We start from the raw sequence: 24,904 nt of genomic DNA on the forward strand, positions 1-24,904 counted from the left end.
GTTTTAGGGAAAGCAGAGGATTGTGTGTTTCCTTGGCAGCCTCTCTCAAGGTGCTGCTCACATTTTAAATGTTCTTTGTTATCTAGCAGGATCAAGACATCACTGAATACAAAGGTAGTGTAACTTCATGCTTTGAAAGTAAAATTCTACCCTTTTTCAGGCTCAAAACAATCCATTGTCTCCAACACAAACAAGAGGTATTTGTACCAGCCGAAGTAAGATGAAAATTCATTTCCTCTAGCTGTATTGCCCTTCATTACTATGTTTTAAATTCTTGGGTTTTGAACCCAATTTCAGATACTCTTAACTTGTCCATTTTCATATTGTCTTCCCAACTCCTCGATGCTCCATTGGTGGTGGCAATAGTGTGTATATGGCAATCAGGCCACCAGTACATTATCTGCTGCAGTGTAAGCTCCACAGCAGGTTTAGGTGATGAGACGGTAAAATGGGACAGATCTTCAGCAAAACCCTAGGACCCACATAGAAAATCATAGTAGAACTAAAAACTGAATGTTTTTTACATCGGACAAGTCCATTTCAGACTTGTATTTTCAAAAGAGCAGAGTTGCTGCAGATGCCTCTGATTCTCCATCTCCAGGTCAAGACACCATAAGAGGTCCTAAACTCTTCCTAAAAATTTAAGACCTTTTCAGTCTTCTACAGGGCTACTAAATAAAAACCCCACTGGGGCTGCCACAGATCTCAGGATGCTTACTTAATACAAGCAGGAACTGAACGTGGATTCCTTTTAGAAACAAAAAAAAACCAAAATGTAACCCTCAGTTGCCAGAAACTGGTCTGCCTTGTTCTGTGATTTGTGATTGTGAATGGGAGCTGCTTCCATGTAGAGCAGAAGGGAGAAATTTGAGGGAAAGCATTTTATAGACTCAAAATTCTCATTTCTGAATGCGAGTTCAGGAGTGTTGTGTCGGTTTTTTTGCAGTCACTACCTCAGCAGTTGTTGTTAACATTACCTTCCTCCCTCTTCTTGTGAAACCTCAGGAACGGCTTTATCTTACATTTTCTGGAAAGAAAAATAGCTGTTCCTTAATTCACTTCACCACCACCAGCAAAACAACAGTTAATTACAGAAAGGAAACAGGAAGGAGCCCAGGCTGCACAGAGGAGCCACTGCAGCATGGAGCACCCAGCCATCCTTAATTTGCCATAGAAATGCAGGTGATGTGCAAAAGGGCTGCCAGGCAAGAGCAGCGCCTGGAACCAGCCGCTCATAAAATCCCCATCCAGCCCTGAATGCCATGTAGAGAAACAGAAGTGCGGCATAAAGCACATCATGCAGCTACTAGAATGTCACGTCACACTGCTCAAAATCTTGAGAAAAATCTGTTTCTCTCTGATAACATTGTGGATACAATTAGCTAAGAGCTTTAGAAAGGGAAAGCAGAGACTTGTTTCTTTTCTCTCTGCTAATCATTTAAAAGAGAAAATAAAATAAGGCCTTGATCAGTGCCAACTCCCTTATCTATCTCCATTCAAGGGATAGCACAATGAGTTTCAGTGGGATTGTTCAAAAAAGCCCTCAAAAGTGCATTTAAAGTTGAACTGATTATGCATTAAATATTATGGGCCAGATCCTCAGTTCATGTAAGCTGCCAAGGTTCCAGGGACCTCATGGACCTGGCTTTGGCTTGTTCCAGCTAAGAATCAGTTTTTATTCCCAGTGTGGCAGGTTAGCAAGCAAAACTGACACTCGGTGCAGGATTCCCCTCACCTAACAAGCACAACAGAGATCTCCAATGGAGTTTGTTCTTCCTTTACAGATCGCTTTTCTATACAACAGAGATGACACAGATAAGTCTCCAAGGTCCTGTTTTATTTTGGATTTGATCTCCGCTCACTACGCAGGCCGCACGGGGTGCACAGCGGTAGCAGTGCGTCAGTTCAGCTCAGTTCGGAGGTGACTATCCCTATTTTTCCCCACTTATCTCATTTCGGTTCACATTATAGGGCAGTGCTGGAGCACACAAACTGGATCCTCTTCAGATGAAACTGAGCTGGAAAATGCAGAAGTCCATCTGGCGTACTGCATTTCCACACCTAGATCACCCTCTCCAAGATGTGTATAGCATGGAAGTCAGGTTTTGGAGTACAGCTCTACATCAGCTAGCCTGTGCTAACTGCTAATGTAGACAACAGCCTTCTGGTAGCTCCTGCAGATGTAGCTATCTGCATTTAATCAAATGAATTCCACCTGAGGTTGTTTTGTATAAATAACATTGCCACTGCCCAAGAATTCAAGTGTTGAAGGAGTAGGAACACTGTTCTCAGATCATTTTCAGGTTACATTTTTTGCTGGTTCTCTGGCAGGGAGAAGGCCATAGTCAATATCAAACACCAGTGGCTGTTGGGATGCTCTGTTTTGGGGGAACCCGTCACGACTCAGAAAACCAGGGGCAGAGCAGACTCACTCACTTCTTTCAGCCTCTTCCCAAGATACATCAGTCTTCTATGACTGGCAGATCAGATGGGATGACGACACAAGGACCTCTCCATGCTCTGAGCCCCAGAAGGGATGAGGCCAGTCTGGACATCTCTAACGTAACAACCAGTGACTAATCCCTTAAACCTACAGGCCATGATCCCGAGCCCACTGGTGTTATCATTCTCCCAAATCTGCATTCTCAAGAGCACAAGCAAGATCTGTTATTCTACCTTAAAAATAAAAACACACTGCAACAGAAATGTACGTCCTTTATTAACAACTTTTCAAAATAAATCTGAAGAAAAAAAGTCTTTGGTGACACTATCTATAAAAACAACCTATCTTAGATGGTAAACCTATGATGTTATACAGGTTAATGAAGTAAACCAAATTATATGGCTTTTAAATTTCTCATTCTCTCTTTTTCTCTCACTCACACACTTGCTTCAGGTTTAATTGCACCATGTTGTCAATAGTCAAACAAAGAGGGAGAAACACTTTAAAAAAGATGTGGCAGCACTATGAAAACATTGGTAATGCATTAGAAAATTTTTCTCAAAAATGTACATTTTATACAAAATAAGACTGTATTTTTTGTTTGCTTTTTTTTTGCTTTACATTTGCCCAACTATGAATTCCCATTTCAGGTTTTGATTCTCATCATCCAAACACTATACATATTTTCTCTCAAAATAAATATACAGGATTATGTACAAGGTCACAAGGCCCATTGGATCATCACTAATCCACTGTGAAATAGTCACTAAAAATAACATGAAAGGGTGGGAGGGAGCATCCCAAAGCATCTGATGAGCCCCATAACCCTCCCTAATTTAACTCCCCCTAGTTTAACTCCAACTTAAAAAACGTATGTGAAGACGGTTAAAACAGTGGTATAAAGGCCAGCTTTGACTTAGTTTTAAGCAAGGGTGAGATGTACAAAACTTTGGAAGGTGCAATTTTATTTCCAGCAGACATGGGCTGAGACCCTGCGTGGCGCAGGTCCCTCCCCAGAAGACCCCAGCCCATCCCCGTGAAATCCTGCCGAAGCCCAGGGAAGCGGCTCTGTCAGGCTGACACCCTTGAAGGCCACGTTTCTGTGACAGACAGCAGAGCTGGCCTGGAAAAAAAGAGCAGGCCACCAATCCACCCTGTGCTGTAAGAGGATGTTGAGCTGGAGGAATGAATACAACGTTGTCAATCAGTACAGATCTTATGACAAACACTGAGCGGACTTTTAGTTTCAATATAGGGGGAGAGCGAAAGAGGAGGACACTGCATTTTACACTGGGAATGTAAAGATTAAAAAAAAAAAAATAATCCAAGACTACTTCTAGCTGTTTCTTTCATTGCTTCAGTGTCAAATGATTACTTCCATTCTCCAAACGACATCTTTTGGTAAATGAGCTATTTTTAAAAGGCGCTCATTGGTGAAAGGTAAATTTCTTTATCAAAGTTGGCTCTAAAAAAGAAATTGCAATCTGAAGTTGATCAAATCCATGATGGTTTCCAATGGAAAAGATCAAAGCGCTCGACAGCCATGCATTAGCACACCAGTGTGTTCACTATGAAAGTGTTACAAAGGTTAAACATTCACATCTAGAAAACGTTATGGTAACAATTAGAGTTTTTCACAAAATAGAAAGAGGGCAAATCAAATCTTGTACAGGCCCAAGGGACTGCAAGGACAGCCAGGCACTTTCTATCTTGGAAGTCTGCCCCTATTTTTGTGTTGCGTTTTTCTCATTATAAAACCCTCCTCCAGCAATAGATCTCATTCAAATTATAACTGGGAATGGTTTCTTTATCTTTTTTTTTTCCTTTAATAAATTCAATTAAAAATTCATCAGTTCTCCCAAACTCTAATCCCTACTTTTATTCTGTTTTAATGGCATGGATCTATTCACATTCATCCATCCATCTCACCCCTGATTAAATTAAGGTCAGTAACCTTTACGAAAGGCCACATGCGTAACACTCAGTCAAGTCATCAGGCATTCAAGTACCTGTAAAGTAAAGGCTAACATAGCCTGCTGTTAATGAAAAATAATAATAAAAAAAACCTACAAAAGGAGCAACAAGGAGTGAACCTTGTTTCAGCACCATCTGAATTAAGGGGGGGAGAAAAAAAAAGAACAAAGAGCCCATTAACTCGCATGTAGGACGTGGTAAAAGGGGATTTCATTCACTAAGGAAACAACACAGCTCTGCCCAACACAGATGCACACAGTAGGCTCAGAAGCATGCCTAGTGTCCTTGGCCGATAACATCCGCACTGAGCGTAACACACCGAGTGTCCAGGCTGGATCTGCACCCAGCTCTTCCCCTGGGTCCCCGGGTCGTGGGCACGGAGACTGATGGCCATTCTCCAGGCTGGCCGCGAGGCACATTCTTTCCTAGAGAGACAGCTATGCCCCGGTAACGTGCTGCAAAGAGAAACTCTCCTACCTATCTGCATCCCTTCTGGAGCTAAGCCTTTCATTGTTGCTTGTTTTAATTAGCGATCTGTAAACAGAAAGGGCCTCAAATCACACTGAGACAGAGCTTTAGCACAGTCTCTTTCAGCCACCCCAAAAAGTGACGATAACAGAATGTCAAACAGCTTAAAAGCTTGGCCTGACTCGCTGCACTCCAAAAATGGTTAGCTACTCCCTTTTTTACTACCACGTGCCCCAAAACAGCATTAACTAAAACCCAAGTAGAATTGCAATTCTTGTTTTTGTAGGGTTCTCACTTTCCCTCTCCCCCTCCCTGGCCCCTCTTGCCGGCTACAAACCATTAACCACTTCCCAGAGCTACAGATGCTCCTGAGGACACATCTGCACGCCCGCCTGCAAAAGGGGACACGAGCAAAGTGTGAGCCCTGATAACTTCATCCAGTGTGTGACAAATTCTCCAAAAACTGAATCTAAGGAGAAGGCCCTGAAAGAGCTGCCTGACCTCCAAGAGGAAAAAGTGGCATGGGAGCCACTGAGCCTTTCATGCTGGAAAATCAAACCTCTGGGCTCCACCTTCCCCTGCAGATCAGCAAGCACAGACCTGAGAGCACAGGGGAGTGAGGTTCAGGTTTTTATGGGATGTGGGGAGCTGAATTAGCAGCTCACCCTACAAAGACAGGAGCATAACCTGCTCCCCTTCCCTCCCTGGCCCTGCCTACCTACCCTTGCCTCTTTACACAGCTCTCCACATGCTGATTTAAACTCTCTAAAATGGCATTAAAATAATCCAATACATCTCAGGACAGTTTTCTGTGATTTTAGAGAGCTGGATGGCTCTGGTGGGCATCTGGTGAAGCATCTGGTGGGCACCAGTATGGCAGAAGGTGTGAGGTGAGACTGCGTGGCCAAGGGCCCAGGGGCTGGGAGAACAACGGGAGTGGAGAGGAAAAGTGGCACCTCTTCCTCTCAGCAGCGTAAGTCACTAGCTGCAGTCTCACACATGTTTTGGCAGATCCCTGTAAAGATTTGGTTCAGATTTAATGCAAAATATCACAAACCTGATGTTCCTGCCCTAACTCGCTGTGCTCTGTTCAAATATTACAATACATACCCAAACCAAAGCATTCTTTGCAAGTCTTTACATGTCAGGTTGCACACAAACATTTAGCAATATGTACTTTGCACTTTTAAAGAACTTCCCATTTAGGCATCCTGATCTTACCAACAAGAGAAATCATTTAGGCTTCACAGTATTCCCTCTACAACCACTTAACTATTACTTTTACAAATGAGGAAACTGAGGTGTGCCTCGGTTATGGGAGTTGCTTAAAGCTGCGTAATAAAGCAGTGCCTGAGTCTGAATGAAACTGGTGGTAATCCTGGTCCACCCTTCCCATCACTCCAGCTACTCTTCACTCCTGCTACCGGACCGTCTCCTTACCCAGGAATGAGGTATAGAAAGGCTTGCTGGTCTTTTGGGCATGGGAAGTAAACCCTCCCGCTGTGACTTTCACAGAGCTCTTGGGGGTGGTGATTGTTACAGAGTACCCCAAATGCACCTCATCAAAATTTGAGAGTTTAAAACATTTTTAAAGTGCTTATTTTCTTAGCAAATTGGAATGGCATCTTTCTGACCCAGAACACTGCTTGTGTTTTCATTCTTCAATTGAAAGAAACTCATAAATAAGCAAATAATGACAGAGAAATAAACAACTGGAATATTTCTATTTAAAAATACTTCCATTTGAAATGATAAAACCATTTTGGAGTGTGAGCAATGCCAGTATTTCAGGGGCAAGTTTTTGTCCAAGTTCCCCTGCCCCAAGCAAGCTGCTGCCAGTACCCAGTGTCTGACCACGCACTTTACTTCGTGTCACACCTCCAAGAGGGAATTTCTCCACCTATTTGCACTTAAAAAACAAAAAAAAAAAGAAAGAAAAAAAAAAAAGCCCATGCTTTGATTTCATATAAACCAATTTGTTACAGGCCAAACGCCTGCATTGCGAGCACTAACATGCTTTCTTCTTTTCGCCAACACCCCTTTTGCCCTCAAAACAAAGCTATTTCTAGAAATTTAGCTGCTGCAGTCAAGCAGCACCAATGCCCCGGGGCAGCAGGATTCACGGCTGCCACGCTGGCCGCCCCCGCAGGGCTCACACACGGGCTGGCCGTTTGGGATGCGCCTCTCCTACCAGATTCACAGCCGGCACTGCACCCCGGCTGTGAGTGAAGCCCTCCCTGTGCTCCACATCACCAATTTGCTCCTTGGCAGTAATGCCCCTCTCCCCCTTCAAGGAAAGGCTTTAAAAATAGGGTGTCCAACCAGGAGGATCTATGCTCTTATCTGGCTCGTTGGGGCTTCTCCAGTTTTCCATCCGTCCAAAAGAGTGGCTGCTACTGGCTTGGGGAAAACTGAGAAAAAAAAAAATTAAAGTCAGCAGTAAATGAGAAACATTAACACTTCAGCATTGTCCTGCTTGTGCTCAGTTTGTTTCTGAACCTGCTGCATTTCCTCCCTATGAGATTCAAGAGTTTAACTTTGCAGGGAAAAAAGAATGAAAACTGCATTGACAATCAAATGCCTGAAAGAAAGAAATGGCAGCTTTGAAATATTCACAACCAACACAATTTTGATTAAAGAAAGAACTCTGTTTTTAATAGGGTTTTTTTTTTGATCATTAAAAAAGTTTAAACCTGCATAGCAATCATTTCAAAAATAATTATTTAATGTTCCATAATGAAACTGTACACGACCTAGTCTTGAGCGACAGAAGCCTGCCGGGCGGTTTGGACGCAGTCCGGAGCAGCGCGGCCCCGGCGCTGGGACGCTGCTCGCCAGGATGGGGCCCTTGCTGTCGGCGGCACAGTCTGGCTCCACGCGCCGGCGGCCACGCGGGCGGGGGGCAGCTCAGCCCCCTCAGCAGCGCTCCTCAGAGTCGTTCAATGTCTCGGTACTTCTTCCTCAGGATGGAGACCTGGTCTTTAAAGAGGACAGGGTCGAGCCTCATCTGAGAGTGGATCAGCGGCATATAGCCAAACCAGCTGGCAAAAGTGTTCATGCAGCTCTGCCGCTGGGCGAAGTGGTCGGGGTCGGCCCAGCGCGAGGCCCGGGATGTCTGTGTGGAGAGGAGAGCAGACATCAGACATCAGGTGCAACGCAACAAACAAAATGGTGGGAAAGGGTAATCATCATGCTGCAGAGCAGTGCCAGGGGCCTAAGAGCACCCAGTAGCCACAGGGGCTGAAATCTGCTCACCACGGGGCTTCAAAACAGAGGAACCAACCACCCCCAGCCTTCGAAATGGCACTGAGGGCAGTGCAGCATGGCGAGCCCAGTTCGACCTTGAGCTGGCTTCACAAAGAGCACGACACCCACGGGCAGGTCTCCCAAAGCCTGCCAGCACACAACCTCACCCCATCTCCTCCTCTTTTCTTTTTACACCCTCAAGCTACTTCAGACATAGAACAAGTCCTTAAAAACCACCAGGAAAGACAAGAAGGCCACCACTTTCCACTGGAGGTGCACATCCAGCTGCTGCCCACGACCTTCAGCCGTACAAGGAAAACACATTGCAATTATTATTGTTTCTCAGGTCAAAACCACACTTTTGCAGTCCAGATCTGCAGAAATTTATACACCTGTAATTTCAATCAGCTTGTAACTGAGCTCAGCAGAAGTTTTCACGTGGTTGGCATTACTCATGCAGGTAGATGTCCAGCAGAGAGAAGCAGGGTGCTTCCAGATATCCTACAGGCCTAGGCCAGTCCGTAAGACAGTACTGTCTTACGGAGAGAGAAAATTAACTCAAGTTCCACATTACATCATGTTAAACTCTGACCCAGGGACAAGACCATGGTCTTACCACGCATACATGCAAAATACCGTGGCCTGATTTTTCAAAGTTCAGGGCAGCTGTAATTCCTATGGAAGTCCATGAAACTCAGCACATCTGGAAAAATAAGGCCCTAACAACTCTGATGCAGTTATTATTCTCTATCTGTACCTAAACTGCATGTATAAACATAATAAAACTATTATTTAAGATAAACTATGAATGCTGAGAACCCAAGTTTTGTTTTATGCCACTTCTCATGCATCTCTGTCTAGCAATTACGTTTCCACTATACATTAAAAACAAATACAAATTCATAAACCCAAAGTGAGAAAATTAAAATGCAAAGAAACTGATAAAGTCAAGGACTTGCCAAATGAATGAGGTATCAAACTTGATCTTTGTCCAAGGCCTGGTCAGTTTAGCTCAAGTGGCAGGTTATAATGTGCATTGATTACAGACTCCTGATTACACTGAGCCACTGAAGAGCAAGCAAAAGCTTGTTGCTAGACCATTATAGCAAACATTCTGGCCATTAACAGTGAATTTCCATACGACTATTAATCTCTGTCACAACACTGAGGTTATGTTAATTTTTTATTTGTCTTTCAAGGAATTATGAACATGGCCCATTACATTTCCCAAAGCTGCAGGAACAACTTGTCTTTAGGAGAGAGTTATAGTTCATGGCTGACTCAAGTCACCCACACTATAAAAAGAAAAATTAATGTTCAGACTCTGCCAAACAGCCAAAGCACGGCCTTGTGAAGAGGTGAAGCTTAAACTGGAAGAAATAGGCACTTTCTGGATGGCACCTGCTTTTTCACAGAAGGTCTCCTGGGTACCCAGATGAGTCAGAATTGCTGAATGCTACCTATACCTCAGATGAAAGCGCTGTGTCATACAGATAAGGGAGTCCACAAACTGGCATGGCCACTCCCCTGTCAAAGATCCAAGTAATGCTAACAGGAGAAAATGTGAGGGGAAAATAGAGGGCTCCTTCTTTCTCCTGCCCCCTAGTAATCACGGTACTGTCTGTAGCGTGGATCACAGACACCACGGTAGCACAGATGGGATGCTGCTTAGGACTTGCAGGTCTTGCAGGACTTGCCGTTCTTCCCATCGCTCTCTCACACAGGGAAGGAGGAAAAGTGCCCCCAGGGTACTTTGTATCCCTGTTACTAGAAGGTACATCCATTTTTTGCAATGTCAGAGTGCTTTCCAGTAGCTGGAAGAGGATCTAAAGCAAGCATTCTATGGCTGCTAGTGAGTGATGGCACCACCGTGGGACAAAATGTTCCTTATGGGAAAAAATGCTTGAATATCACAAATTACCTCTGTTGTGACAGTCCAAAGTCAGTGCTTGAATCACACTATATACTTTAAAAAGGCACAGGGAAGGTCTGGTACATTATATTCATTAATAGTTACAAATAGAAAACCTTTCTAGAATTTACTTCTCCTTCTAGCATTCCATAACTAGGTCTTAGGTCTAGAATATTTAATTAGGAAACTGGCGTTTAACTGAAACTCAGTCACCACAATCATCAGTTCCATGAGTTTGGGATCACTGTGAATAACACTGTGTGAGAAAACTATGAAGAGAAGCTGTCATCCACAGTAAATGTTTGCAATTTCTCTTCTCCTTCATTATAAGAAGCATATCTAAAGTCTATTTACAGTTCCGCTAAACTAAAAACTGAAAAAAAAAACCAAAACAGACAGAATTGTATCACTCTGTAAGCCTAACCTAGAAATCAAACCATTATATGAGCAATACAACCCAACTGCTAAAACATACTGTGGATACATACCTGTCCCATCATGGTCTCCTTATACTGTTTTTTCTGTGTTACTTTGATTGGAGGCAATTTTGTCACAGCTGACACCAAAAAATTCATTAGAATGTCCTCACAATTGGCCAGTTGGTCCACCATATTCTTTAGGCTGGCAGGCAGGTAATGAGTGTACAGATAGTGATAATATCTGGAAACCAACAGCAGGGTTAGTAACACAAGTCACTGGGCTTTCAGGAATTACAAACTCCAGGAAATTTCTATCGCAGTTTAGACACAAGTTTTGTAATCAACTCTGGATATACCGCTTCCATTCTTCAGTCTCATCCTCCAACAAGGAGGGAGAACAAATCAGTATCTCATCAAGACAGTAAATAGTGCTAATGGAGAAACAAAGCATATGCCTTTTCTGTAACTGGGGTGAAAGAAATACTGCAGACCTAAGTATCAAGATAACAGAGAAGCGGGAAAGAGAGCACTACATTGCCATAACGTAACAGACAACATTGATGAATTCATACTCCACCTCTTCTTTCAAAACTGTTCAGCTAGAGAGAACTCTATTAAACCGGCCTACTACTGTCCTTATTGTTGAAATCATTCTCCTTTGGGCCTGTATTATCCCCCACGGCCTGTCTCCTCCTTTGTGGGGATGTAGATTAGATATTCCAGTATTTGCTGACTTCTCCTAAAATCCAGAGAGGCCTTTGATCTGCTGAAGTCCTAACAACAAGGTTTTTCTCCAGTGTGCTGTGATATGCTGATCTGTGACTGTACTCCATTTCTAGAGCAGCCAGAAGACTTTGCAGGTGTCAGCCAACACATACCCAGAGCTGGTCTGGAAGTAACCTTCCTTCTGCTGTGCTACAGGCCATTCAGCCGAGCAGCTTAATGAATTCGGGAACTCTTTGAAGTGTGTAATTCCTGATGTTAAAAAGAGCAGTCCGACTGCCTCAAAATACAAGTGACTTCAAAGACACCCAACAAGCGCAATAATGATTACCAGATCCCCAGAGCTAAACCAAGGACTTAAATTATTACCCCATAAAAAGTAGACCCATTTATTATCTTTCCATTTTTTCCCCTCCCCGGAAGAATGTTCTTCACCCCCCTCCCCTTTACTGTTTTGTTTCACACAGAAGGAGGACAGCAGATGCTTTGGGTTCTTACTTGTGGTAAATAGCAGCTCCTGTCAATACCATGGAATAGTCATTAGTCCACTTGGAGGTATACCCCCACCTCTCCTTAGTGTTGTCCCAGAAGTGACTGCGAGCAGGGTACCCTACGATCCTCTCCGGAAAACTCTGCCAAACTGTAAAGGCAAAATCCACCTGCAGACAAAGGTACAGGCCAAATGAATACAGAAATTGTTTCAACAAATGTCAACAAAACAAAATATTACCTTGCCACTAATTCGTAATTCAAAATCTTGGAACTGTTGCAAAACATTAATTCCATGTATTCGTCAGTAAATTAAACTGACTGCTTGACATTTTGCCCTATAATTATGCACATTTTAATAGTTCCTGTTACAGGGAGTCTAGAGCATCGCAGCATTACATTAACATTTTCAAGCTTGCCCTTTACATATCAAATCTTTTCAAGTTACAGAAAGAATGGGTGTAGGTGCATGTATTTATACTTAGATGCAATACAGAGTGGCAATAGCCATGTGGTAAACTGAACATTTTGTACATCTTTGTGCACCCAACCTACCATTTCAGTACTGTCAACACAAAGCTTGGAAAATCAGGGGTCAAACACCTTAAATTATAAGGGTGACTCAGTGAGATTAAAACAGGCAATCAACACGGAGTTCTTTTATATTTTCCATCTATTTTGAATCTTTAAGGTACATGCAGGTCACACTTTTAAGATGGTTTGTATTACCAAGAGGCCTAAACATATAGCTTAATAAAGACGAAGATAAGATTCCCATGTAGTTAAATGGCTTTAGGACCCTATACTTTAGGAAAATGCTTGATACAGTATGAGTCACAAGAAGATGTCAAATGCTGCCAACAGGGTTTTTTTTTAAAAAATTTTATTTTATTATCTTGCTGTAACTATTTTAAGAACTCAAATATCTGAGAATTGAAAAGGTGACAGGACATTGCTACCCCAGGATCCTGGTGACACTAGAAAAGTGGGTAGGGATAGCTTGCAGAAGGCTCATCAGCACCAGATTTGAAAGGAGTTTGGTTAAAATACATATGGAAAAAAAAATGTCACTGTAAAGTTTGTTGGCAGTCCCTCCACTTCAACTTAGGTTTGGGAGCTCAAGCCAGACCAAAATTTTTAAGAGTTAAAGAAAATTCTAATGGTCCCAGTCAAACCTAAGAAAATGAGAGCCTTGTTTCTGCACTGCACACCAAGTTCCCTCCAGTACCAGAAGGACCTAAAACTTTGCTCAAAAATTCTTGAAAAACCTTCTAAGAACCCAGCCAAAGTCAAGGGTGTAGAGGTTAGATAAAGAATAGCTGCTCTGAGTACAGTCACATTTTGTGTGATTACTGTCAGACTTCTCTCATTTACAAGTGTTTTTAAGAAACAGAAGAGTTGCACATGTACCGGAGCACAAAGTTAGGGACTGCTTATTTTCTTTCAAGTTGTTTCAAGGAATCTGAGGCCAACTAGAAAGACAATGTGCACAAACCAGTCACCGTTGTGATAGTTCTGATCTCATCCAAATCAATACCACATGAAAGAACTAAAGGATTTTTTCCCTGTAAAGGCCTTTCCCATAAAACGTGACATCTGTTTTCTTTAGAGAAGTCTGAGCATCTCAAACTTAAATAAATAATAAAGCAGCTGCACTCTGTGCCCTCACTTGTGCTTTCAAGTATCTGTCCTTGTACCAGGGAGATGCACTAAAGCAAGCACCCTAAGAGAAAATTCTCTTTATTAAAAAAACCTGGCAGCATTACCACTCAGCTGATCAGCAGGAAAAGCCAACCAGGATGCGAGTCTCTTAAAGCCCCGTATCTCTTCTGACCTGTGCTGATCCTAATTGCTTCCCACGCAAACATCCCTCTGCACGTGTGGCACAGCTCCTCTCACAAGAGCAATTAAGCGCCGTTCTGTTGTGAACAGAAAACCTTTACTAAGCTAGAGCTGGACAGAGTGGAGGATGTGGCTGCTCCTCCCAACTGGAATGTGGTTGTGTTTGACCATGTTTCTGAATCGCCTTCTCTGGGCCCTGAAAATGTGCCACAACGAGAAACCAAGAGTAGCCAGTTTCAAGGGAAGTTTCATACCGTGCGTTTCATGTCAGTGTTTCAATGGGCTGTTTCTTTGTGTAAGCCATATGACGGGGGAAATAAAGCAATAGAAAGGTCCCAGTTCTTCACAGAGAGCCACCAAAGAGAGCTGCTGACCCTGGCACCCTGGCAGAAGCACGCTGAAGTTGCAAGGTGGGTGCTAGAAAGAGCTGACCAGCTGGTTCTCTTTGTAGCACAGGGGCCATGGGGCTCGTAGAGCCAATACCCACCGTACAAACATGCAGTATCAGCTCTAAGCTGCTCACAGGAGGGAAGAAGCCACAAAGAAATGTGTATGTTGTCTCACACAACAACAAATATTTGCATTTCAGAATGTCTAGTGCAAAACACGGCCCAGCCGAATGAGAAACACTATTTATTTCATATGCATTCCAGAAGACTGAATGACTCCAAAGTTTGGATGATGACTAAATACAAATCAAAACAAAATAAAGCCCCAAATCCTCATGGAATCCACGGGCTGGATTGCTGTAAATACCACCTCAGTGCAATGAAGTCCCTGAGAGGTCTTACCATGGCCCCTAGGGCAGCTGGACCCTTCGTCCTGAGCAACAACCTGCTTAGCAACTCCTGCCCTAGGATCCATGCCTTTTATTAGTTTTGGGTTGGGGGTTTGTTTGGCTGCGCAGGGCTTTGCACACAAGTGCTTTGGCAGCAGCCGTACTCTTCCTTATCTAGCAGAAACTACCAAGGTGTAATCTTGGTATCAAATAAGTTCAATGCCAACTACTTCTTCCATCTGTGCAACAGAAGAGGGCTACTGTGGCTCCTTCTAGAGCAGTCTAACCACAGCACAACAAATCCATACTGGGGAGAAGAGTGGTTGCTATCTCATCCATTTAGAACAAATTCAGTGATATCTTAGGGTATACAGCAGTGACAGGTGACTAATGTTAGGCATTTCTTCACTGACATATAAGCAGTAGTAGCATCAGTGAAAGATCCCCATCGCTGATAAAAAAGTATTTTTATAAAGGTGAAATGGGGAGAAGGGAATGGCCATGAACATGGGGGGAAAAAAAAGGAAAGCAAAAGAAAATCGAGTTTTTCAAGCTATTCCCTGGCCATCATTAATAATGTATTTCCCAAATATTGCACTCTATATAAACTGTCATCAGTTTCCCCTGTGGTTCTCAGGAAGAGGTTCCAGAAATCAATACTCATCCCAGTTGTAAAAATTGGTTTTCTACACTATTTTTCTTTTCTTAGCGCTATCTTGCTCTTGGCACAAACATTCTAACACCTAAACTAGCAAAGATCTCCAATTTTATGGGGTGACACAATGGTGAGAGCATTCCCCAGTTAAATCCTGCATTAGGGTGGCAACGTTGTCTTTTGGAGCGACAGCAGTCCCCGACACCCTTTCCTTCTCCACCTACACCCTACTGATAACGTGGGGAGGGAAAAAAGCTACCCCAATCAGAAAAGTGAGAACAGAGTATTAAAGCCTGTTGCTCTCGGCTGCCTACACCCGCCTGCAGCTATGTTACTAAAATAATAAAGAACGGAAGAACCATATGCTAATGATGAGCCAATTAACCAGGGTGAAAAGCTCCTCTGATGGCAGGCAGTGGCAGGGTTGCTGAAACAAGTGCAACACATTAAGTCTGAGAAGTGTAGCAGGAAATTTTATAACATTGGCTCACTGGCAAAGCCAAGAGCAGAGCCTATCTGCTGTGCTCAGGCTGAGCCAAGCAGACGCCCGAGACGACAGAGACCCTTACCTCAGTGGTCGAAAGCACGGTGTCCTCATCCAGGCTTAGCACTGCATCTGTCACTATGTTGTCGTAGGGTAGGAAGCGACTGCTCATAACCTGTGGGTATCCAAGGCAGGAAGGGAAGGAAAAAAATTACTTGAAGGACTAATTTCTAATGGAAATACTGTATTTTATTCCTCACTCTTATTTCTTCTTGTCTGAGGCACATTGCATATCTGCCTGATGGAAAGGACCCTTCAGCTCAAGAGTGAAAGACTGTCATTTTTATCACCCCAGCAGTCAGCCTACACCTTCTATCTGAGGAATAATTTCTGAACAGACCTCCCTCTTTAGAGCAGGCTGCTTTCCTTTTGTGACAAACTGCAACGGTCCATACTGAGAGTTACATGTACCTACAGCTTCTTTAGGGAGGACATTTTCCCTGGTAGCTAGAATTGTCCCTCTGCTCTCCTACGGGTCGTGAGGATCAAAGGTAACGAACACTGAGAAGGACTTCGCAGCGTTCATAAGGTTACGCAGCTGGGAAGCCAAGCAGTCCAGGCTGTGTGTGAAGGACATTATGCTACGAGGACGGTTCCCCTGTAAAGTGGTACAGCTCCAGCCCTGTGCATTGCTGTTGTATTCGCAGGGAGTTGCTACCAAATGGTGCAACATTCTCCATCAGAAAAGGAGAATATGCTGAAGAACATGAATATTAGCTGAGCCTCACCTGCATCAAGAATTATATTGCTATTGTAGCATTTTAAAAGTCACATTCTTAAGTGACACAACTCTCTCTATAAAATCTAGATATAGAATAAGTTTTTAAAAACTATGGCAGGACAGTTCTCATAGCAATAGGAAATACATGGGAAAGTGGGATCAAAAAGATAACAAGAAATGAGAATCCATAAGGTTTCTTCAGCAGACTAATTAGCATGTTTTGAGAACTGATGGAATAGTAACAAGGACACAACACTATTTGTTTCTCTCTTTTCCTAGGAAAAATATCTTGGCTAGTTAATAGACCTCTTTTCCAACTTATTATGCCAAGAAAATACTACAAAAATCAGGTCCAGTAAGAGCAAATCACTGTACAGAAACAGTGACATGGAGAAATTTTACACATCCCTCATACTGGACACGGTCAGTTCTGCATCCTCTCCAACCTGTTTGGAAGCACATCCCTAAATCTATGTCTTGATTCAGAGAAAGCTCTGCCTCTAATCGGGAGGTTCACAGTGTCTGCCTGGAGAGCATTCCTCCATCGCTATGACGGCCTCGGCCTGGGGAGGCGGTGGCTGTGAGGAAGGGGTGATCTGGCAGGGGCTGATGGTTTTGCTTTGCTTACGCAAAGGCAAAGCAGAGCAAGCAGCCGGCAGGAAAATCAGCGATCTCACCCCAGCTCCGTTACAGACTGTGTAAAATTGTCAAATAGTAAAACAGTTGGGACTACTCATGTATTTTATTTTTGTAGTTAAAGCTTCCTTTTGTAAAATGAGTGTGATAATATATCTTGATTTCATGGGGACAAGTGAAGGTTAGGTAAAGGCAGACCTCTGCAATCACCTGCACAGAGCAACTGTGCCTGCCAGTACGCTTCAGTTAAGTCTGAAGATAAAAACAGTTCCTTTGTGCAACCTTTGAATTGCACCGCGCTGGCTCTGTAAGCTTTGTCCAAACAAGCAGCTTTTCCACACAAGAAGCCATTTGACATAAGTTGGGATATTAGAGGGAAGAGATCATCTACTATAAACACATCTTGTGTACTCAGGAGACTCATTTGTAATCCAAACAGTGCCTGGGGTCAATTTCGACAAACACTGTAGAAGTGGTCAAAAATTTTCTCCTCTACCTCACCTGTGCAAGTTTTCCAAAAAGAAAAGAGAAAAACCTCATAACATTCAAAAGGCTCAGAAATCACTACAGCCTTTCCTGGCCCTGCAGCAATTCTCCTGATACTGCTTATATGGCCAGGAAGGCAAGAGCCATTAGCTGCCTGCCTCGCAGGGCTCTCATGTTCCCCTTGTTAAGGTGATTGGAGGAAAAGACCAAAGGCAGGACTATAAATTCAAAATAGGATTGTACAGTCAAAGCAACTATAAGTTCTCTTTGCATACGCAGAGCTCAAAAGCCAGCTGACAGAGATTGCAGAGGGGACCAGCTCAAACATGTCTCAGTAAGAGCCTAGAAGCAAGAAGTCCTGCTTCTCTCAGGACTGCATTTGGAAAGGAATCATCCACTTCAGTGTGGATTTTTAAAAAAAGCTCTTTTCTCATCTGAGTGGTGTCTGTTTCGACTTTGTAGAAGTGCAAACAAACAAGTGTGTTGCACAGCAAGAAGTGACATGGTGGTTTTGTTCCCATGCAAGTGTCCCTTGTCCCTTCCTTAACTTTTGGTGGTGGAATCCCAGCACTGGCAGTAACGCCCTACAAGGCCATGAGAGAAGGTGCAGAGGCCAGTTAACGCTATTCATTCTCATCTCTTCCTCTGCTTTTAAGTCCACAGCTGACCCCCAAGTCTTGCACTTGACTGCTCAGACTCAATTAATCCAGCTGTATCACTACTTGCATGCACCTGCAGAGAGACAGAAATCTCCAAAGATGGGGTCAGCACTATCTACTCTTGGGGCCACATTTCAAAAACGGGTCCCTCCTGTGAATCTCAGATTCATGGTATTAATTGCCATGCTGATGATTTCTGAGAGCACAGGCCTCATGCATGAAACACTAATCTCTGATCAAACTGGTACAAAGGGCCAAGGAACAGAAAAGAGCTATCTCACCATTGGGACCTACAAAGCTTTCACCAAAGCAGCTGGAAAAATAAATTCTGGTCCCACTGGAGAATACATGCAATCTTTTACAAAGTCTCTCTCCACCTACCTTGCTCTCTCCTTCAATGACTATGACAGGCACAGAAGTGGCAGGCCAGCGGTGTTTGGCTGGGAGGGGTTTATCACAATTCCATAAAACAATAATCTGAAAGAGAATATTGGACCATGATCAGAGACCTTTGTGGCAATGCAGTCCAAACCCTAAGAACTGAAATCTCCAGACAGAAATGTTAAATTCAAGTTAGGAATTTCAAAATCAATAACAACGATACAACTGTATAAAAATAACACTTCCTACAGTGATTTCACCCAGCCTGACTGTTTACAATACATGTCCTCTCAGGCAAATATAGGCTGGACAGGAACTCAGGAAGTCTCTATCTATGTCAGGTCATACGGATGTCACCGATTTACTTTGGCTCTCATCAAAGGCTGAACCACTTGTGACAAACCACTGCAAGACAGTGCTTCTACTGAACTCCCCAGGGTTTCTTTCAGAGAAGCCAAAATCCTGGCATGCTGAGACTAAGAGCTACAGCAGGAGGAAGGAAGACGATGTCTTGAGGCACAGACATCCTTTTGCAGTTTGTGGCATACACAGTCCTGATCTTTAAAGTGCAGTCATTATTTGACCTGCACCATGAAACAAAGGCGTTTAATGACTGTCCCTATTCCACTCACACGATACTCAGAATTTTTGTTTCCCATACAGGCAGATCACAGACAGTAGAAATCTCAGAGAAAAGAAACATCAGAATTGAAACAATGGTTTGAAACAGGACTGAGAAGACTTGAAGTCAGTAGGCTTTTCACTTCTGGGACAGTAATTTTGTCTCCAATGTGACTGACAGTTAAACAGCGCTGCTTACCTGTGCACAGTACTGGGACTTGGCTACAGCAACCAGGAGTTTCAGCACAGGCTGAGACTGGGAAACCAGGGGAGTTACTGCATGGATAACGGCAGTGAATGTGGAAAGAGGCTTCAGACCTAAAGTGAAGAGATATGTGTTCAGTAAAGACAAAATTGCCCCATTAGTACAGATTAAAGGACTCTGGAGATGGAAAAATAATCTGCATTTAATGCAAAACTTGCCCTGTTTTTTAGGCCACCTCCTTTTGTCTTGGATACTAGGATACCAGATGCTTGGGAGGAGAACACACTTCCCTTTAACTCCCACTCCCTCTGAAATCCCTGACTCCAACACAATTACTGCCTTTTCTTACTATTTCCACAGATGTCCTGCAATCTCTTTCTTTCACTCAGTTTGTCCCACAGATAATATTGACATCTCGTTTGTTCAACCTAATGTTTTTCTTGACACGGGCTCTGTTTTGCTGCCTGGCTCTGGATGCTTGATGTTTTCTACAGATTATCTCCACAACTTGCAGAAGCTTGTTCAGTTTCCTCCGTTCCATTACAGCCTCTGTCAGATTTTTGCTCTTTCTGGGTAGATTCCCATCCACATGCATCTCCAATTACCTCCTGAGCTGATAATTCTGCTTGCATCCTTGCCTTCCATTCTGATATTTTTGTCTCGCTATGACTTCCTTTTCTGCCTAAAATAACAGATCCTACTGGCGTCTACCCTTCATTACTGCTCAGTCTCATTTAAATTCATCTGTGTGGGGTCATAGTTGTTCTTCATCAAAATTCCCACTGAAACCTTCTTCTCCCTTTTTAACATGGTAACTGTGAATTTTTAGCAGGTGAGCAGTACAGATCCACACAAGTGGGATGGCACAGGCTGAGCCAAAAGCAGCAGCAGGCTGGTAAGCAGGATCACTTCAGCCTGCAGGCATATTTCCCTGCAGAACTCATCGTTTAAGCTTCGCTTCAGGAAAAAGCCACAAACCTAAGCCCTATTAATTCCTTCTAGTGGGATCCATATAAAGACACATAGTATGGAGAATAAATCCATACCAACTATGCACTCCAATAACAAGTGTCATGGGTAAATTACCACTTTTCCAATTTGCCAAGCACAAATAAACAAAGAAAGCAAAAAGCTATTCCTCTTATGTCCCCTTGGGCCACGAATGGGTCAGCAACTTGGGCATTAAGTACTGGTAACTGAAAAGTATGATAGGACATAGATTTTTTTAAAACAATCTTTGCAAGCAAGAGGCACATGATGCATGTTGATGGGTCAGAGACATTCCAGTCTATAGCGGACAGGGAAGACTGAGACAGGATAAACAAAAGGCATCATTAACTGGAAATGAATGGCAAGTCACTTGGCACAAGCTACTCAAGGATCAGATTCCCAATTTCCACTAGAAATTCCAGATACCACTAGATTATAGTAAGGATTCACTCACCGAGATTAGCATAGTAGTAAGGAAAATCTCCCAGATATGAGGAATACTGTGGCAGTACAAATAACCCTCCAGGATGTTTGTTCCATATTAAGCTGTTACGTGATATGTGCTTAAATATTCTGTCCTGAATAATCTGGAAAACAACAGAGGTGATGACTTTTAAAAAGACTGTAATAGCCACTGGTAGAAGCTTCAGGGACTCCAGCTGACTGGAATCACCACCCATTTTGCAAAAAGCTGAGGCCCACGAATTACTAGACATTCCTGCTTAATCTCTCTTCAAATGACACAGAACCTGCACACGTTGACACCACTCCAGCAGCTCAGGCTTTGTGCAATAGGTTTCAGAGCACCTCATTAGTCTCTCTGGACATGGGGTCCTTGCAATTAATTGTACTTTGTATTTCAAGTCAAATATTTTGTCTATTAGAATATCTTAGCAGTTGTAAGCCTGATTAGTTCATTGTCAGTTTTACTATCCAGAACTCACAGAAGGTAATTATTTGAGGATGGCATTACAAAGCTAGGTATTATTCTGAGATAATGAGAGCATTCAAAACAACAACGACTTTCAGCAAATCAGGCTGCACTAATTATTCATTTTTGCTTAATTATAAAGGGATATTAGCATTCAGATACATCACTGATTCCACATCTCAGTTCTATAAGAGTTCTTTGTTGGATGAAACAGAAAAAGATCTTTTGGCAACTACTGTCTGTCTCTGTAGAGGGCCACAAACACAGATTCCTAGATTTTTAAGGTCACAACAGATTGCTAGGTCATCTACTTCATCATCTGGGATACCACAAGCCACAGAAAAAGATATAAGGCTGTACAATTAATGTGTATTTACAAAACAGTTTACAGTTAATGTACAGTTACTTCATATCACTTGCCAGTATGCAAGAACCATAGTGGTTCTCACACCGATAGGAGCTTTTTCAGACTTGCCGCAAAGGCAAAACAGGATTCAGTGGTGGGAAGCTGTAACCAGACAAATTCAGCCTTCAAGATGCAGCCTTTTAAGTGCAATCTGCTGTTGGGCCACACATTCTTACAGATTTGCCTTCCCTCAGAGCATCAGAGGTTGGCAGGTCTGGAGATGGGACACTGCAAAGGGCCAAGGAGTGGTGAAGAAAGAATTTTCCCCTAAGTTGACTAAGCAGGATTGCCTAGCCTTCTTCTGCAGCTCATCTTCTGCGATCCCCTATGGAAATTTCATGTAACTGGCAGTTCATGCATTGCACAGGGCTCAAGTGCCAAGGACATGTTGGTTCTCCTAATCTAATGTCTCTGGCCTTAACATAGGCATACCTGGGTAAAACTCCATGGCTCTGAAGTTGGACTAAATCTGATCCCCCATCATTCATTCTGGCCTTAAAATCTACAGAACTAAGGACAGTGTATACCCACAGCACAGGAAAACCAAAAGCAAGCAAAAAGACCTAACACAAGCTGAACAAAAGCAGCTGCTGGAGTCTAAACAAGCTAAAATCTCTGTAAGCAGCTGAGTTCAGGGACATTTGGTCAATACAGAATACGAATAAGTGTTGCCACAAGCAGTGCTTTTCCTGGAATTTTTGATTGCCAGGACAAAAAACATTAAAACATCAGTTACATTGTACTAGACAATCCACTGCTGGTGGCAATATATGTACTGCTAAACTGGAGGAAATGTTAGCTGTTTGCATGCTTGTCTGAGTTTTGCCTACAGCCAATTACCATAGCTAATATGCAGAATATGCAGTAATTCACTCAACATGCTTAAGTTAATTTAACTTTTTTTTTTTTTTGTCTCAGAATAACAGAGTTCGGACTGTATTTCCATCACTGACAAGAGCGTATCTGAATATTTCTGTTTGGAAAGTTAGGTGTGTCAACAGTCAAATCTCCTGCATGGTAGTGGGGAGAGGAAAAAAAAAGACGATGACTGCTGTTCCTCCATCTGCAAGTTATGCCACTAAACAAAGACAGAACCTAGAAAGTACATATTTTCAAGTGTTTACCACGAAGACTAAACATTACAGCTCCTTCCTCCTGCTTTCTCAGAACTGGGGCATAATCAGATAAGGAGAAGTCTGCGAATTTACATGGTCAGGAGGTTTTCACAGACGGTGGAGTTTTCCTCTGCACTGGTAGCCAACAGAGCTGCAGGGGAAACACATGGCTCACATTCAAGGCTGCCTCAGCGCACTGGGAGCGAGCGCAGCTCTCACACAGAGCGGGCCCCCGGTGCCATGCAGCACACGCAGCCTTCGGTGCATGGCAGGCACACACATCTCACCAGCGCGGTTCCGCACCAGGCTGGGGAGCTGGCCTCGGAGATTTATCACAGCTAACAAACGGAAGATGAATTTATCACACTCCTGGTCTACATAAGAAACCTAGCTGTCTGTCATGACAGAGGAGAAAAGACAACTTGGCAGAAAGCGAACAAAAAAGTATAAAAAAAGATAACATGGAGGAACAATCAATTAAAATGCTGAGTGTATAGCGTTGCACATATTGCAGAGACAGACAGAAGCTACACGGTCTCTCCAATGATGAGGCATGACAGGAAGTTTAATAAGAGAAGGAAGGGGTTAGGATCTCTGGTGAGATCTCCCTTTTCTTTTTGGAATTCATTAATAGTCCAATATTTTTGTCTCCCTTATCTTCACGCTTCAAAAAGTTCACATATTGCCTTAATCATTGCTGCTTCTCAATGCGCCCCGACCAAGCATCAAACACTTCTGGTCTGTACTTTGCACCGTCCCTTTCTTCTTCCTGAGCAGAGGACTGCGCACCCCTCACCGGGATTTAGGGGTGTTTTGGGTTTGTTTTCAGAGAAGACCAAGCTGAAAAAGTGCAGATACACTGGAGCATGTGTCCAGATGGTGCTTGCAGCAGTCCACTGCTGCGTTGCCAGCACGCCCACTCACCAGCCTGCGGGAGACACTCATGAACATCGTTTCCTAACCCACACCATGTCCATGGCACTGGGCTCTTCCTCTGTGCCTGCAACATGTGGTTGCTGGGCAAATGATTCAAACCTTTTACTTTGGGCTATGAGCTGTTTGGCTTAGGCCACCAAATGCTGCGAGAAGTTCAAGGACCTTAAAATGTGACGTGATGTTTTCAGAGGTGTCCAGGATAAAGGGCAGAGGAAAGCTGAGATGTCCTTGCGGACATCTGAGCTAGTGACAACTTTTTCTGTACTGATACCCTCACACATGGTCACGTACCGGCACTGCAGTTAACAGGCAAGTGCTTATTCTGATGATATCCAGCATCACCAGAGCACTCTGACACAACAGAGTTACAACAGAAGATGGATAACATCCACTAGAAAAAAATAATCCTGCTAGGAATTTACTTCCAGGCATCAAATTTTAAGAAGAGGATACACTACTTGCAGATTTCAGACATCAAAAATCACTCTCAACTCTTTAATTCCTTTTCAAAGGAAAGTTAACTCAGGACTTTACTCAGGCAAGTTGAAATGTGAAACAAGTATCCATTCCTAAGAACAGAATCCTCTTAGCGGTCTCAAAAATTTCTGAGAGTCCTGAATCAAAAAATAAACAAAAAACCCCTCAAACTAAAACCATCCTCGCAAATAAATGAAAAAACCCAGAACATAACTTCAACATCAGGCATACATTACTAGGTTTCATTAAATTAAACCTTCCAGGAAGGTTTTTGTTTTTGCTTTACTTTTTCCACTCTGAGCGGAAACTCCAGCTTGCTGGTTGCCCAGTTGCTTCAGCTTTATTACAAGTTTTGCTGTACCGTAGGCACCTATGGCCACGTGTGCCAACATGTCCCAGGGCAGTGCTAAAGACACATCTGTAAGCGCTGGAGCTTGATGTGATGGACACCAAGGCTGTGGAGGTTGCAGGTTACATCCCCTTGAGACCAGCCCCAGCACGGGCTGGAGAGGGGCAGTGAGGAAAATCGTGCACCCCTCTGCTTTTCCTACTCCCCAGTGATAACAGGATGTATGCAGGGAAGGGGTAGATGATACAGGAGGCACCCTGATTGTCCCTAAGGGTACTTCTGGAAGGGTAAATTAGACTGTGAGCACTGGTACATGATCTTCAGCTTTGTGAGTCTGACCGTAGCGTGGGCTGTGATAATTATCACTACCTCATCACTGCTTATGGGGAGTTTGAGGATGCAGAGCAGTTCCCAACAGGCAGCACAGATGAAGACATGCTCTCCCGAGGGCGAGGAGAGCGTTGCAAAGATAGCTGTGCCAGGGGCTCCAAAAACATT

General features: G+C 43.3%; 1 protein-coding gene across 1 annotated transcript in view; it reads right to left on the reverse strand.

The window, feature by feature from the left end:
* Positions 1-2,695: 2,695 nt before the first annotated feature.
* Positions 2,696-24,904, reverse strand: part of EXT1 (exostosin glycosyltransferase 1) — a 182,981-nt gene continuing 160,772 nt past the window's right edge. Inside the window, exons 5-11 of the mRNA XM_086741195.1 lie at positions 20,647-20,779; positions 19,197-19,315; positions 18,377-18,472; positions 15,519-15,608; positions 11,684-11,844; positions 10,532-10,703; positions 2,696-8,000 (exon numbers count right to left, since the gene is read on the reverse strand). Coding sequence (XP_086597321.1) covers positions 7,815-8,000; positions 10,532-10,703; positions 11,684-11,844; positions 15,519-15,608; positions 18,377-18,472; positions 19,197-19,315; positions 20,647-20,779 — 957 coding nt within the window. The 3' untranslated portion in view covers positions 2,696-7,814. The remainder of the gene's footprint in view (positions 8,001-10,531; positions 10,704-11,683; positions 11,845-15,518; positions 15,609-18,376; positions 18,473-19,196; positions 19,316-20,646; positions 20,780-24,904) is intronic.

This window comes from Chlamydotis macqueenii, chromosome 2 (genome assembly GCF_036417535.1).
Source record: "Chlamydotis macqueenii isolate bChlMac1 chromosome 2, bChlMac1.mat, whole genome shotgun sequence".
In the NCBI taxonomy this organism is placed as follows: Eukaryota; Metazoa; Chordata; class Aves; order Otidiformes; family Otididae; genus Chlamydotis; species Chlamydotis macqueenii.